Source organism: Ranitomeya imitator, chromosome 4 (assembly GCF_032444005.1).
Source record: "Ranitomeya imitator isolate aRanImi1 chromosome 4, aRanImi1.pri, whole genome shotgun sequence".
Taxonomy (NCBI): Eukaryota; Metazoa; Chordata; class Amphibia; order Anura; family Dendrobatidae; genus Ranitomeya; species Ranitomeya imitator.
Window position 1 is genome coordinate 265,245,160 of NC_091285.1, and position 16,756 is coordinate 265,261,915.

Sequence of the window (16,756 nt, forward strand, 5' to 3'; positions counted from 1 at the left end):
GGTGGGGACAAATGGTACTAGAGACTATTTTATATATTTCAGATTATTGCAAAATCAATAATCCCCTTATCTAACAAGTGTACTTTTTTAATTAATATTCCTCTTGTTTACAAGCAATTTTTTTTACCTTTTTGTATGCAATCCAATCAAAAACTCGATCAATATCAGTAGCTTTGAGAACTTCCTGTGAAACTGGATGTGAACTGGCCAGTCCGTCTAGTAGCATCACTTCATGCAACACATCTGTCAAAAACCTTTGTTTTTCCTGAAACAGAGAAATTGGATATTTTTATTTTTCTGCATGATTTGCATTCTGTTTCACAAAATCTTTTAATAGCCATAATACTTAAACAGTATGGTTATCATAAGGTGATTGATATAAAACCGAACGTGATCCATAAATGTGAACATGTCACTTTTTAATACAATTTCTACTACATAAAATACAGTAAATAAAAGAAAGTTTAGACTAAGGTATTTTTACAAGTGTCCACTTATCAGAACATACAATAGAATAGCAAAATGTTAAAGGGAACCTGTCACCTGAATTTGGCGGGACTGGTTTTGGGTCATATGGGCGGAGTTTTCGGGTGTTTGATTCACCCTTTGCTTACCCGCTGGCTGCATGCTGGCTGCAATATTGGATTGAAGTTCATTCTCTGTCCTCCATAGTACACGCTTGCACAAGGCAAGATTGCTTTGCGCAGGCGTGTACTATGGAGGACAGAGAATGAACTTCAATCCAATATTGCAGCCAGCATGCAGCCAGCGGGTAAGGAAAGGGTGAATCAAACACCCGAAAACTCCGCCCATATGACCCAAAACCAGTCCCGCCAAATTCAGGTGACAGAGTCCCTTTAAATAGTGGCAGTGAACACAGAATTATCAAACTCCATGCACAGAACAGCTTCATTATTTGACTAGCTAAATACTCCACCACCTCTTTGTATAATCCATGCTCGTCTGAGGTGCCTGATTTTGAAATGATTGAAAGTTAAAAGCTGTCATTAAAGAAGGAAAATGCTTTTCTTGCTAATCTATTGAGTTTCTATCAAGAAAAGACAAAGATAAAGAAAAGCTACTTGGAAAGAAAAGACTACATTAAAGTAAATACATCACATGAATTAATACAGTATCTAATATATAATTGCCTAGAATACTACTTCCTGCAATTTGTGCCAACTTCCTGTCCGGAGCTAATGTCCGGAGCTAATGTCCGGAGATAATGTCCGGAGCTAATGTCCGGAGATAAGTGACGTCAACAGTGTCCAGTGTCTGATTGGCTGCCGCCTGCTGCGAGCGACCAATCAGAAACGTGCCGTACTGTGACACACTCCGCCCGCCATTTTGGTGTGATTTTTGAATTTTTACCTCACAGCAAGTTTCTACTGCGTGGAGGCGGGCCCAGTGACGTTGCTCTTCAAGCTCCTGCCGAATTTCGTCAAAAAAATGATAATACCATTTACCAAAACTATATATATTTAGTTGTGAAGTGGTTCAGTGACATTTTCCACCAATTTTGAACTTTTGTTTGATGCTTTCTCCATATACTGCCTATTATTCACTGACTGTTATACTGAGAGACTGCCGTTTATTAACCTCTTCTTTGCCACATTGGGTATATTGCTCTATTATTTGCCACATAAGGACATTGTCCATTATTGCCCAGCAATTTCTCTGCAATATAAACTGCCTATTTATTAATATCTGCATTCCTGCAAAGAACTATTGCCTATTATTAACTGGGTATTTTCCTACTACCTGACATTGTTCTTAAGCAAAGAACCGTTGTTGTGGCATTTGCCACAACACGCAAAGTTGTCGTCTGATGTCTTTCATCCCTCCCCTCATAAGCATGTTCATGGATCCTGTGTAACTGTACCTTAAATAACAAGAATTGTCAAGAGCTGGTGAGTGCAGCCATTTTTTGTTCTTTCTTACTATTATTTATTAATTGTATTATTTTTACATTTGAATAAATAAAGTATATATGGATTCTAGACTCCCGATTCTTTAGAATCGGGCTGCCATCTAGTCTAATATATAATTGCCTAGAATACTACTTCCTGCAATTTGTGCCAACTTCCGTGGCTTTGTCCGGAGCTAATGTCCAGAGCTAATGTCCGGAGCTTATGTCCGGAGCTAATGTCCGGAGATTAATTGCCTAGAATACTACTTCCTGCAATTTGTGCCAACTTCCGTGGCTTTGTCCGGAGCTAATGTCCGGAACTAATGTCCGGAGCTAATGTGCGGAGATAATGTCCGGAGCTAATGTCCGGAGCTAATGTCCGGAGCTAATGTCCGGAGATAAGTGACGTCAACAGTGTCCAGTGTCTGATTGGTTGCCGCCTGCTGCGAGCGACCAATCAGAAACGTGCCGTACTGTGACACACTCCGCCCGCCATTTTGGTGTGATTTTTGAATTTTTACCTCACAGCAAGTTTCTACTGCGTGGAGGCGGGCCCAGTGACGTTGCTCTTCAAGCTCCTGCCGAATTTCATCAAAAAAATGATAATACCATTTACCAAAACTATATATATTTAGTTGTCAAGTGGTTCAGTGACATTTTCACACCAATTTTGAACTTTTGTCAAGAGCTGGTGAGTGCAGCCATTTTTTGTTCTTTCTTACTATTATTTATTAATTGTATTATTCTTACATTTGAATAAATAAAGTATATATGGATTCTAGACTCCCGATTCTTTAGAATCGGGCTGCCATCTAGAAATATCATAATCACTTATGTCTGATATAGAAAACTCACCTAAGATCTTTCTTTTTTCCCTATTTTGACAGTTCACCATTTTTATTACTAACACCTTAATGTAGAAATGAAATTATGTTTACAACAGCTTCTCCTTTTTGTTAGTTTTTCTCAGTGTAATACATTTTTAACCCTTTAGCAATATGCACCATACTAGTACTGCTCTGGGGCAACTGTATTTGTGCCATGAGCAGTATTTGTATGACGGTGCGATCACCACGGTCTCACGGTGAGCACCGCGGCGATCGTGTGCGGGTGTCAGCTGTATGTGACAGCTGACACCCCACAGCAATGCCCACGATCGGTGCTAGCACGGATCGTGGGCATTTAACCCCTCTAATGCCGCTGTCAGTAGTGATAGTGGCATAGAGAAGCATAGCGCAGGGAGGGGGCTCCCTGTTCGCTCTCACCCACGCAATGTGATGCGATGCGATTGCGTTATTCCGGTGGTCTGCATGGAGACCCTCAACTACAAGATGGCTGTGGGGTCCTTCCGGGTCCTGCAGGGAGTTGGCATTGAGCGTCTGCTGAGAGCAGGTGCCGGCAAGCCTCCTTCACAGCCTGCCAGATTGCTGATCTGGCACATTGCTATGCAAAGTGTTAGATCAGCGATCTGACATGATTTACTGTAGTGATGTGCCAACCTGGGACAGTGTTATAAAGTTACAAAAAATTATAATGTGTAAAAATATTTTTTTTTTAAATCCCCAAATAAAGTAAAAAAAAAAAATATATATATATTTTTCCAATAAATCCATTTATTTATGTAAATAAAAAAACAATAAAAGTACACACATTAGGTATTGCCACGTCCATAACGACCTGCTCTATGAAACTGTCCCACTAGTTAATCCCTTCAGTGAACAGTGTAAAAAAAATTAAAAATGAGGCAAAGAATAAAGCTTTATCATCATACTGCTGAACAAAATGTGCAATAAAACACAATCAAAAAGACGGATGTAAATAAAGATGGTACCGCTGAAAATGACATCTTGTCCCGCAAAAAACAAGCCATGATACAGCTCCATCAGCAGAAAAATAAAAAAGTTATAGCTCTCAGAATAAAGCGATGCAAAAAAATTATTTTTTCTATGAAAAAAGTTTTTATTGTGTAAGAGCGCCAAAATACGAAAAAATTATATAAATGAGGTATCGCTATAACCGAAGAGACCCAAAGAATAAATCTGCCTTACCAATTTTACCACACACGGAACAGTGCAAAGGCCCTCCCCAAAAGAAATTCAGAAATTGCTGGTTTTTGTTCATTCTGACTCCAAAAAATCGGAATAAAAAGCAAACAAAAAATGGTACCAATAAAAACTCCAACTCATCCCACAAAAACCCAGACCTCACATGTCTTAGTGGGCCAAAATATTGAAAAATTATAGCTCTCAAAATGTGGTAATGCAAAAACTATTTTTTGCAATAAAAAGCGTCTTTTAGTGTGACAGCTGCCAAACATAAAAACCCGCTATGAATATGAAAATCAAATATTTTTAGTGCCAACTCTTTACAATTATAAATTAATAATTTTTGCCACTCAAAAGTCCAGGTCCTTGCTTATTCCAAGCTTCCAAGACTGTGGCCGCGATTTATTTGTTTGTTTTAATGAGGAACCAAACTGGAATGAGATGCTCCCGATTCATTAACCCCTTCACTTCCGGGCCCTTTTCCATTTTTGCATTTTTGTTTTTTGCTCCCCTTCTTCCCACAACCACAACATTTTTATTGTAAATATGTCCATGTGAGGGATTGTTTTTGTAAAAAAAAAAAAAAAAAAGTTGTACTTTTGAACTACATAATTTATTTTACCATATAATGTACAGGAAAGCTGGAACAAAGAAATTGCATGTTCACCAAATGCTAAAACCGACTTGCCATTTTGATTCTCCAGATCATTATGAGTTTGTAGATACCAAACATGTATAGGTTATTTTTTATTTAAGTGGTGAACAACCACCCCCCAAAAAAGTTGTCAGTTTTTGAGTCCTATAGAGTCTACAATTTTTGGGAACTGGGGCTCGGTGAGGGCTTACTTTTTTCATGCCGAACTGTCGTTTTTATTGATATCACTTTGGTGTAGATACAATGTTTTGAACGCCCATTATTGCATTTCAATGCAATGTTACGGCAACCAAAATAAATGTAATTCTGGCATTTTTACCTTTTTTCTCGTTACGATATGTGTCGATCTGATTTCCGTATATAAGCAAGTATAAGCCGACCCGAGTATAAGCCGAGACCCCTAATTTTGCCACAATAAACTGGGAAAACTTAATGACTCGAGTATAAGCCTAGGGTGGAAAATACAGCAGCTACCGGTAAATGTCAAAATAAAAATACAAGTAAAATTAATTGAGACATCAGTAAGTTATGTGTTTTTGAATATCCATATTGAATCAGGAGCCCCATATAATGCTCCATAATGTTCACGATGGGCCCCATAAGATGATCCATGCAAAATATACCCCATATAATGCTCCATAAAGTTTATGATGGGCCTCATAAGATGCTCCATATTAAAATATGCCCCATACAATGCTACACAAATGTATATTATGGCCCCATAAGATGCTCCATACAGACATTTGCCCCATATAATGCTGCACAAATGCTGATTATGGCTCCATAAGATGCTCCATAGACAAATTTGCCCCGTATAATGCTCCACAAATGTTTATTATGGCCCCATAAGATGCTCCATAGAATATTATGCCCCATATAATGCTGCATGAATGCTGATTATGGCTCCATAAGATGCTCCATACAGACATTTGCCCCATATAATGCTGCCCAAATGCTGATTATGGTCTCATAAGATGCTCCATAGAGATATTTGCCCCATATAATGCTGGACAAATGCTGAATATGGCCTCATAAGATTCTCCATAGAGATATTTGCCCCATATAATGCTGGACAAATGCTGATTATGGCCCCATAAGATGATCCATAGACTATTATGCCCCATACACTGTTGCTGCGATAAAGAAAAAAAATAATGACATACTCACCTCTCGTCGCTCAGGCCCCCGGCACTTGCGCCACTGTGTCTTTCCCATCCTCCACACTGACGCTCAGGCAGAGGGCACGCATTAACCACGTCATCGCGCCCTCTGACCTGAGCATCACAGGCAGATGACGTGGAAGACGGAGCCCGGCGGTGGAACGAGGAGAGGTGGATATCTCCGTGCTCCCCCTCCACATTATACTCACCTGCTCCCAGCACGGTCCCTGGCAGCTTCTCTGATGGACTCTTCGGCTCTTTCAGCTTTGAGCGGTCACCGCCGGTACCGCTCATTACAGTAATGAATATGAGGCTCCACCCGTATGGGAGTGGAGTAGCATCAATATTCATTACTGTAGTGAGCGGTTCCATGTGACCGCTCAACGCTGGAAGAAGCTGTCAGTGCCCGGAGACCATTGGAGATGCAGGGACCTCACCAGGAGCAGGTGAGTATGTCATAGCTGCCGCTCAACCTACCCCACCGACCCCCCAGGGACAATGACTCAAGTATAAGCTGAGAGGGGCACTAAAAAATGGCCTTAAAATCTCAGCTAATACTCGAGTACATACGGTAATTCTTTTTATATATACCTTTTTCCCACATATCATGCTTCAAACATAAAGATACCAAATGTAATTTTTTTGGTGAAGAATCAACAAGTGGAACACAATTGTGAAGTTGAACAAAATTTATTGATTGTTGTAAATTTTTGTGGAAATTCAAAAACTGAAAAGTGGGGCGTGCAATATTATTCGGCCCCTTTACTTTCAGTGCAGCAAACTCACTCCAGAAGTTCATTGTGGATCTCTGAATGATCCAATGTTGTCCTAAATGCCTAATGATGATAAATACAATCCACCTGTGTGTAATCAAGTCTCCGTATAAATGGACCGGCTCTGTGATAGTCTCAGGGTCCTGTTTGAAGCCCAGAGAGCATCATGAAGACCAAAAAACACAACAGGCAGGTCCGTGATACTGTTGTGGAGAAGTATAAAGCTGGATTTGGATACAAAATGATTTCCAAAACTTTAAACATCTCAAGGAGCACTGTGAAAGCGATCATATTGATATGGAAGGAGTATCATAATACCGCAAATCTACCAAGACCCGGCCATCCCTCAAAACAATCATCTCAAACAAGGTAGAAGACTGATCAGAGATGAAACCAAGAGGCCCATGATCACTCTGGATGAACTGCAGGTATCTACAGCTGAGGTGGAACAGTCTGTCCATAGAACAGCAATCAGCCTTACACTGCACAAATTTGGCCTTTATAGAGGAGTGGCAAGAAAAAATCATTTCTCAAAGCTATCCATTAAAAGTGTTGTTTAAAGTTTGCAACAAGCTACAGGGGAGTCACACCAAACATGTGGAAGAAGGTGCTCTGGTCAGATGAAACGAAAATTGAACATGTTGGCAACAATGCCAAACGATAAGTTTGGCGTAAAGGCAACACAGCTCATGACCCTAAACACACCTTCCCCTCTGTCAAACATAGTGGTGGCAGCATCATGGTTTGGGCCTGCTTTTCTTCAGCAGGGACAGGGAAGATGGTTAAAATTGATGGGAAGATGGATGGAGCCAAATACAGGACCATTCTTAAAGAAAACCTGTTGGACTCTGCAAAAGACCTGAGACTGGGACGAAGATTTGTCTTCCAACAAGACAATGATCCCAACATAAAGCAAAATCTACAAAGGAATGGTTCACAAATAAACATATCCAGGTGTGTTAGGGCTAGCGGAACGCACCAAGTAAATATAGATGTTTATTATAATTGGTGCGTTCGCAACCCGGGGTCCACCGTGCAGGAGGAACTTGCTGCTAGTGAATGGTGGCACTGTTTGGTGGTATAGACTAGCTCTGTTACATCACAGAGTAGCCGTGAAAGGAAAGCACTGTGCCCTGTTAGCCTCACAGGAGCACAAGCTTACTGCCGAACTGATAGCAGTCAGAGGTTATGCAAACACGCAATCTCCTCACCAGAGGTGCCAGTATTCTGGGGGCTTATTTCAGCTGTGTCCCTGAATACATCCATACAATCTCCTCACCGGAGGTGCCCATATTCTAGGGGCTTATTTCAGCTGTGTCCCTGAATACATTCATACAATCTCCTCACCGGAGGAGCCGGTATTCTAGGGGCTTATTTCAGCCGGGTCCCTGAATACATTCACACATAACCACACTGGCGCAAATCACATACTTGAATTGATACTAGCGCATGGCTGTGCGGCCATGCGAACCCTTTACAGCTGCAGCAAGTACAGGACCTTCCTAGAAGGACCAATGAGAGGCTGCCACAGAGCCTGAGCAACTTCAGGACCTTCCTGGAGAACCAATGGGTTTTGCTGCAGTATCTAAGCATGTGACCCTCGATCTCCAATGAGAGATCTTACCCTGGGCATGCTCAGAAGGGGAGAAGCAGTACTTAGTCTGAAAAGCATCTGCTCGCCGCTGCCCAGCACTGGCTTTAATAGCAGAAGCTGGAAAAGCAGAAGTAACCCTTTGCACAGAGTCAGACTGAGCGAGACGCTGGGACCGACGTCTCCACTGAGCAGGCTCCACTGCGGCAGGAGAAGAATGGGAGACCGCAGCGGAGATGGCCCGAGATTCCCCCTGTGCAGAGGCATGAACTCGACCCCTAACAAGGTGTTAGAATGGCTAAGTTAAAGTCCATACCTCATTCCAATCGAGAATCTGTGGAAAGAGCTGAAAACTGCTGTTCACAAATGATCTCCATCAAACCTCACTGAGCTCGAGCTGTTCGCCAAGGAAGAAGGAGCCAGAATTTCCGTCTCTCGATGTACAAAACTGATAGAGACATACCCCAAGCGACTTGCAGTGGTAATTGCAGCAAAAGGTGGTGCAACAAAGTATTAAGTTAAAGGGGTCGAATAAAATTGCACGCCTCACTTTTCAGTTTTTGAATTTCCACAAAAATTTAAAATAACCAATACATTTCATTCAACTTCACAAATGTGTTCCACTTGTTGTTGCTTCTTCACCAAAAATTTACAATTGGTATCTTTATGTTTGAAGCATGATATGTGGGAAAAGGTTGAAAAGTTCCAGGGGGCCAAATACTTTCGCATGGCACTGTTTATACTCTGTGAATATGCATAGATGAGTGTAACATGTAGTTGGTGTGTTATAAGCTCATGTGTAGTGATGGACGAACCCCTGGGAGTTTGGGTTCGGCAGGTTCAGCTGAACAGTTAAAAAAAAGTTTTGATCGGGTACCAGAACAGTATCTGAACCCAAACCCAAACTTCATTCACATGAATTGGGGGCCCAAACATTCAGTGTTTGCCACGCGGTCATGTGCATGACAATGCTGCAAGCACTGTTTCTGAGCTGCTGTATTAAATAAATAATAATGGTGTGGGGTCCCCCTATTTTCAGGCTGGTAAAGGGCATGGATATTGACCTCCAGCCCCAAAATAGCAGCCCATAGGTACCCTCAAAAAAGGCGCATCTATTCTGGTGCCAATTCTGGCACTTTTTCTGGCTCTTCCCACTTCCCTGTGGTGATGGCAAGTGGGGTTCGTATTTGTGGGGTTGATGTCACTTTGTATTGTCCGGTGACATCAAGCCCATGGCTTATAAATGGAGAGACGTCTATAAGATGCATATCCATTAGTAATCATATAGATATATTGTAAATACACAGCCATAATAAAGTCCTTTATTTGAAATAAAAAACTTTTACTTTTTTATTTAAAAATAACAAACAGTTATACTCACCTAATGCCCATTCCATTGAAGCCATTGTCTCATGCAAAAAAGCAAAAATAAAAAAACACTATATCACTCACCTCTCTGTCGTTATACCCACGTCGTATTCCATGTCTGTAATGAATAGTTTTCAACTTTGACAGATCCAAGATGTAACTGTCTAGGCTGAAAACCAGTGGAGAATGATTTGCTGCGAGTTTAGCCTCAGTGACTAGCGGTGATGTCATCAAGGTTACTGCAGGTCACTGAAGCTGCAATCCCAACAGGGTTCCTGAACTGCGGAGACAACAGTAAGATCACCACTTTATCTCATGGTGCAGCGCTGAGCTCAGTCTCTCCGTGAATTGCGGTGAATCTCATATGCATGGATTGCCTAACAAACAGGCTGTCCATGCATGTGTTGTGGCTGTCGAACAGCCTCGAGTCATTCAGCCGTGGCAAGTCAAACATATCATTCTAGCACAACGAAGATACTCTATGAGCACATCAGCAAGCTCGATAACAACAATGAAAGAAACACTTAGAAACTGGTTTACTTTTCATACCTTTTATAGACATAAATGTTTACACAGCAATGTATATAACTATTTGTATCGGTCACCAATAGTAAGGGAAAGTTGCTGTATGAAAATGGCTTAAATTAAAGTTATAAAAGCTAAAAAATGAAGTAAAATGTTAGTCTATCCAATGAAATCTTTGTAGGGAAATGTGTATATGTATGGATGTATGACCAGCAGTAAATTAACATATATCCGGAAACACTTCAGACCTCCTAGTGCCTTTGATGGGAAGACACCAAATTGCAGCCTGACACTGTATATTTACTCTGAGAAAAAAAGATTACATGAAGAGTATTCAAAGAAAAATAATGTGTTCATTGGTAAAATAGCCAAGATCCAGTCGCAAACAAAGGATTAGAATATTAACCTGAGACTATGTTAGGACTGACGGAACACACCAAGTTTAAAATGTAATGGTATTAGGTGCGTTCTCAGTCTGAGGTCCACCGTGCAGGTGAAAACCCTGCTGCTAGTAGAGACGGACGATATGGCAGTACAATGTGAATACACACATGGGTTAACTTCACTCTGTGTGAAGGAAGCAGGGCCACGGTACCGCACCAAGAGCGCATGCAACGAGTATCAGAACTCAATCCCAAGACTCAGGATTTGAGTTCATAAAGACTTCATGCGTTCGACACCGCTACTGGGGTGTCGGAGAGACAGAAATAATATTATTTAAGAAGCACGAGAGTGCCTGCGGTGCTGCACTGGCGGATGCCACTAACCACCCAGGCTTGGGTCAGGAAAGCACAGAGAAAGCGCACGGCGCCGCACTGGCGGTCACAGCAATTAAATGCTGTAATGTGTGTAACGTGCTGATGGCTAAGTCAGGCGCTAGATAGCAATCATCCACCTTCCGTGAGCAGTCATACAATAGTGAGGGGATGTTAAAGAACGACTTTCACTCACAACTCACACACGTTTACAAAAGTAAAAAATAGCGAATGGCCGTGCGGCCATGCGAGCCTTAAATAGTTGCAGCATGTTTAGGACCTTCAGAGAAGGACCAATGGAGTTGCTGCAGTATCTGAGCATGTGACCCCAGATCTCCACTGAGAGATCTTGCCCTGGGCATGCTCAGAGTGCAAAGCAGGACTTAGTCCTAGCACCTACAAGGACCTTCAAAGAAGGACCAATGACCTAGCTGCAGTATCTGATCATGTAACCCTCGATCTCCACTGAGAGATCTTACTCTGGGCATGCTCAGAAAGTGAAAAGCAGGACTTAGTCCCAGAAGCGTCTGCTCGCCGCTGCCCAGCACTGACTTCAATGGCAGAAGCAGGAAATGCAGCAGTAACTCTTAGCACAGAGTCAGACTGAGCGAGACGCTGGGATCGACGTCTCCGCTGAGCAGGTTCCACTGCGGCCGGAGAAGAATGGGAGACCACAGCAGAAATGGCCCGAGATTCCCCCTGTGCAGAGGCAGGAACTCGACCCCTAACAGACGCTAGTCTAGAAATTTGACCTCCGGGCTGACTCTATAAATTAGGCCTTTACACATAGAAAGCTGTTCACAGATTGAGGGGCAGCCAAGCTGATGTGAGCCCTTCCATATTCAACCCCCGTCAGGGAGCAGAATGCCGGATTGCAAAGTTTAGGTATTTCTGTAAGTTTTCTCCCTTTATTTTTATAACTGTTTTGCATATGTGTATGTCACTTTTTTCCATATTTTTATCTTTTATTGTAAGCACTGTACATTTTCTATTAAAGCTTAAAACTTTAATAAGTTTGAACCTTGTTTGCTATAAAGAATCCATAGTCCTAGAGTGTGTGACCCTGCTGGTTGGCAGACAGTAGCAGTAGTATGGCCCGTGTGTTCGGTGAGTGATGGCAGCGGGTATGAGCAGGGTCCATGGTGTGTGTCGGGGGTGATTTATGCTCCCATTGCAGCATAGGACAGAGACTGAATGCTGAACTGAGAGAAAGGAAATAGATTAACTCTTGCAGGCGCAACCCCCAGTCACGTGCTGAGAAGCAGGTACGTGACAATATTGAAGAATGAGCTTAAGCCCAGTAAAGGAACAGAAGTCTCTCTATTTATGTTTCATATTCTTCAATGTCGAAGAATTTCAGTTTAACTCATTTATTTTTGTTTTTTTATGGAAGCCTAGCTTTTTATCAGCGTTTAACACTAGAAGTCCCAGAGAGGGGTCATTTAACATTTCTACCTTTGGAACCTTTGGAGCTCGAAATTTCTGAGACTTCTAGTGATAAGCTGGTGTCTTGCAGGTATTTCTGAGCTATTTATTTTTATCATCACTCAAGTATTCAAATATACAGAAGCTATTGCCTTCAACATAAGCACTGCAGTGTCAGGAGATCGGCATTTACTATTGAATAATATGTGCATAACATACACTTGTGGGTTGCATCCTCATTAGGCTTATGCATAGTGTTCAATGTTACATTGTTTTTATGCCATTCTATTTAGACATCTTTCTGTGTCTCACATGAAAGGGCGATGTAGCATAATTTGCTTTTTGTGCCACCCTGATATCTAATAGCTTTTTTCGTGCACCTGAAATCTCAGCATCTCTTAAATGAATATTTATTTTAACATTTAATGTATAGATCTGAGAGGCAAAAGTGTTCCACACGATTATTTTATATACACTAATCTCATAAGGACACATTATTATAACAAATATACATTTATTTATAATTATCTTCATACTTCATGGTTATATGGCCAACTGTTTTGCTTGAGTTGCTATAGTTAAAAAAAACATTTGCTTTAAAGCATACACCATTATCTAAGAAAGCTAAAACAAAATATAAGTAATTCACTTATTAAAAATAGTGGTTTACGCATTCTCAGCTACAGGTATAGATGATGATACAGCAAAATCTGCAGCAACATTTACAACTGAAGATAAGATATGATATGATAAGGTGAACATTTAAATCAAGAAAACATATTGTCTTTTAATATTGAACCTAAATATAACAGGTTAATAACAAACATTTAAAAAAAAATCCTTTAAAAATGCTAAGACAGCATACTGCCTTCCCCACATGGTTCCTTAACACACTTTTGGATGACGAGCACTGTTGATGCACAAAAAAAATATTTCATTGATTTGTGGAACTCCTAGGTAGTTTTAGTAAAGAACACTAGGTAGAATCACCTGTAGATTTCAATCACCCATCCCCCTCACATTTCTCCATGTGGGTATTGATTAATACAATTTTCAACCTTTTTGAAATAACAGTTTTATTTTACTTATTTAGCTCTGTTTTCTCCAAATCCTGGCCAGCTTAAACCCAGTGTTTGCAAACAGGATAGCAGTGATAATCAGTCTCCAAGGCAACAAGCTGTAAACAAAAAAAAGTTTTCATATTTCGAAAATGGCTGTACATTTTAATAAGCCGCAAATTGCTTGTTTTCATAGGCACTTACTGACTATCCATCAATGAAAATAACAGGTACTGCTATAATGAGTTTGGAATTTTGGCATCTGGTTCTTTGAATAAATGTAATAATATGATTACTATTTAAAATTGTAAATTCAATTTAGCAAAAAAAAGTTACACACCTCTCCAAGTTATCGTGGGCTTGGGTTGCCTTAACCTTGGTCCATTTCACTCTGTTGTGCTCCATATCATATTTTGCAGATTGCCCAGCATGGTTCAGTGATGTCATCTCCATAATCCTATTTTGGACACACCTGTGTTTTCGGATTGTGATTCAAGACTCTAGTTTTGTGCACTGTATCATCTGTACATGCTATGATTAGCCTACTTCTAATCCTGCTAACTTCACTTCATCTGCCTTGCTGTTCCCAAAACTCCCCTGTGCTATGTCCTTGCTTCTGGAAGCTTTATCAATGCCCAGGGTCTGTGTACCCACTCAGATCTGGGGCTTAATGAGTCAATTTCACCAGGCAAGCCACACAGAATCAAAATATCATGGATCTGGATCTCAAAGGTACAACAGTAACAACACCATTACCATTGGATACAGAAAATTTGCCTGGACTGGTGAAAAAACTTGCTGTCAGCCAACGTGAACTGGTTCTGTCTGTGCAAAACCTTTCACTCTATATGGATAATATACCTCAGACTCCTGCAGTCTCAAAACAAACTTCTCAACACCTGCTTAGGAAACATTTCCACATTTGCCCACTCCTGCACATTTTACTGGTGATCCAAATCCTGACAGAGAAGGTAACTCTTCCGATTAATGCACTATACTTTGAGTTTTTTTTTTACACTTTCTGATGCAGAGGTGGTTTGGGGACTTCCATTGCTTCATACTCCAGTCATTGACTGGTGGACTGACCAGATTACCCAGTGAGATCTATCTTGCTTTCACAATTGCCTCAAAGCTCTGTCCTAGACATCTCCTATGAAACTCTACTCTGCATCCACTACCTTCAATCTGTCTGCACACTATGATCTGGCTGAGAAAAACCACAAGGCTGACCAGGTCCTTTGATCGATTTGATGCTGTTGATGATCCACCCTCACATACAATTGAACATGAACTTATCACTGCTGCAATATATTCTTCCTCCAATTCACCACTCAAGGAACAATTTCAGATTTTAAAGCCCTCCAATGAAAGATCTTATGCTGGGTTCATTCATCCCTCCCCTCTGGTAATCCAGGAATTAAACATACCACTGAATTTATCTCCCATATCTTCATGTGGCCCAAATAGAGACAAAACATCTTGGATTTCATAGCATCCTACCCACAGTGCACAGTTCAAACCCTCTCATCAAAAACATCTTAGTGCTCTTCAGCATCTACTTTTCCACAAGATGATAGGGCTGAGATCTCTATGGACTTTGCTATTGATTGCCTGAAGCACAGGGATTCACTACTATCTAGGAAGTAGAGAACCAATTCTATAAAATAGCTTGTTTTGTGCCGTTACCAGGTCTTACATCTTCTCCACAGCTAGTTCAATCATTTTTTTTAAAGAAATTTCTGGTTCCATTGTCTTTCAGATCACATAATCTTTAACCATGATGTGCAATTTGTTTCCAAGTTCTGGAGAGCGCTCTACAAAAACTTAAACATTTCCCTGGACTTCTCCTTGGCCTGTTACCCTCAAAATAATGGGCAGACTGATATATTAAATCAGTCCATGGATCAGTATTTATGAACCTTTTTTCAACACCCACCAAGATAAATGTCAAGTCCTGCTTCCTTGTGCCTAATTCTCCCATAATAATTATTCACTTTCAGAGTCTTCTGGGAAATCTCCATTTGTTAGTAATTGGCCAAGAAGCTCATCTCCTTCTACATATTACAGCTAAAAGCCTACTTCCTTCTGTGAAGAGCATTTATCAACACATTCATAACATCTGAACTGAGGAACCAGCTAGTTTAACTGCAATCATAGCAAGAGTCATGAAGAGACCACTGACCCTGTTCCAACATTGCCCCGGAGATAGATTATAGCTTGCCACTAAAACTACAGTTGAAATTTAATTGCTAGTGAAGAATACATTTGGCAATATTCATTACTTGCACAAATAGTACATGATTTGGGCTATTCAATACTTGGTGACTAATTTGTTATTAGCCTCGGTGTATTCAAATGACCCGCCCAGTATGTTTGGTGCTTAATTTGCAGTACATGCTGGGCTGTCTTGTCAATCACAGTGATGCTGGCTCCATCTTTGGTGTGACATTACTGAGATTTTCTGGCCTTACAGTGTAATAGGGGATATATAATGGCTGCTGGTGCCATCATGCGCACATTGCAGATGGAAACAGAATAGAGAGTGGGTAGTGTGAGCATAGAGAGAGTGATAGGAGCATATAGGGAGAGTTAATTATTCCAAAAAGCTCTTTTAAGAGCTGAAGATTGTGAAGATTAGTTCTGTGTTAAGTGGAGATAGCATAAGGAGAGATTTAATAGGAGGGAGAATAAAAGGCAAGAACCTGGCTGTTATCATCCATGCAAGTACATGCTGCAGATCTCTGCTATTTTCCACTGTGTTGTATAGTTCAGTATTAGGAACAGACTTTGGTATAAGGGGAAATAGGGATGGTTTCATCCACTACCATAATATACAAATCAGCTCCTTTTAGAGGCAAATAATATAAGATAATGTGAGGACTGGCGGAACGCACCGAGTTAATATGGATGTTATAATTGGTGCTGTCACAGCCTGAGGTCCACCGTGCAGGAGACAACCTGCTGCTAGAAAATAACGGCACTATATGGCGGTATAAGTGAACTCAGTTACTTCACTGAGTCACACAGAAAAGAACACGTTGTGCCCTGTTAGCGTTACAGGTAGTGTTGAGTATTCCAATACTGCAAGTATCGGGTATCGGCCGATATTCACAGTATGGAATTCCGAATCTGAGTTCCGATACTTTTGCAATATCGAATACTGGAATCGAAAGTTCCCATAATGCTATGAGCCAGTTTGATTTAATTCAGCCAATTAGGAATCCTAAGAAGTGTGGGCACATCCTGTTATGCATGTTAGGCATGTAACTAATGGCATGGCTGTGATTGGCTGCTGAAATGATGTCATGATGCACTATAAAAGCCGCCGCCATTTTGGGTTCACTTTGCTGTGAATTCAGTTAGCAACAGGACGCTGCTGTTCTGACTGAGGGACAGTTTGAGATAGCGATTTGCTTCATTGTGCTTCACCCAGGCTACTGTAGCAACTGCTGTGTGAGAAACATTTTTTTGCCTTGCAGCGCTGTTCACGGC

At 41.0% G+C, this 16,756-nt stretch overlaps 1 protein-coding gene across 1 annotated transcript in view; it reads right to left on the reverse strand.

Annotated features, from left to right (window-relative positions):
• The window catches only part of TRHDE (thyrotropin releasing hormone degrading enzyme), a 1,712,820-nt gene that overhangs the window by 770,092 nt on the left and 925,972 nt on the right, over window positions 1-16,756 (reverse strand). Inside the window, exon 6 of the mRNA XM_069764587.1 lies at window positions 128-265. Within this exon, the coding sequence (XP_069620688.1) occupies window positions 128-265 (138 nt within the window). The remainder of the gene's footprint in view (window positions 1-127; window positions 266-16,756) is intronic.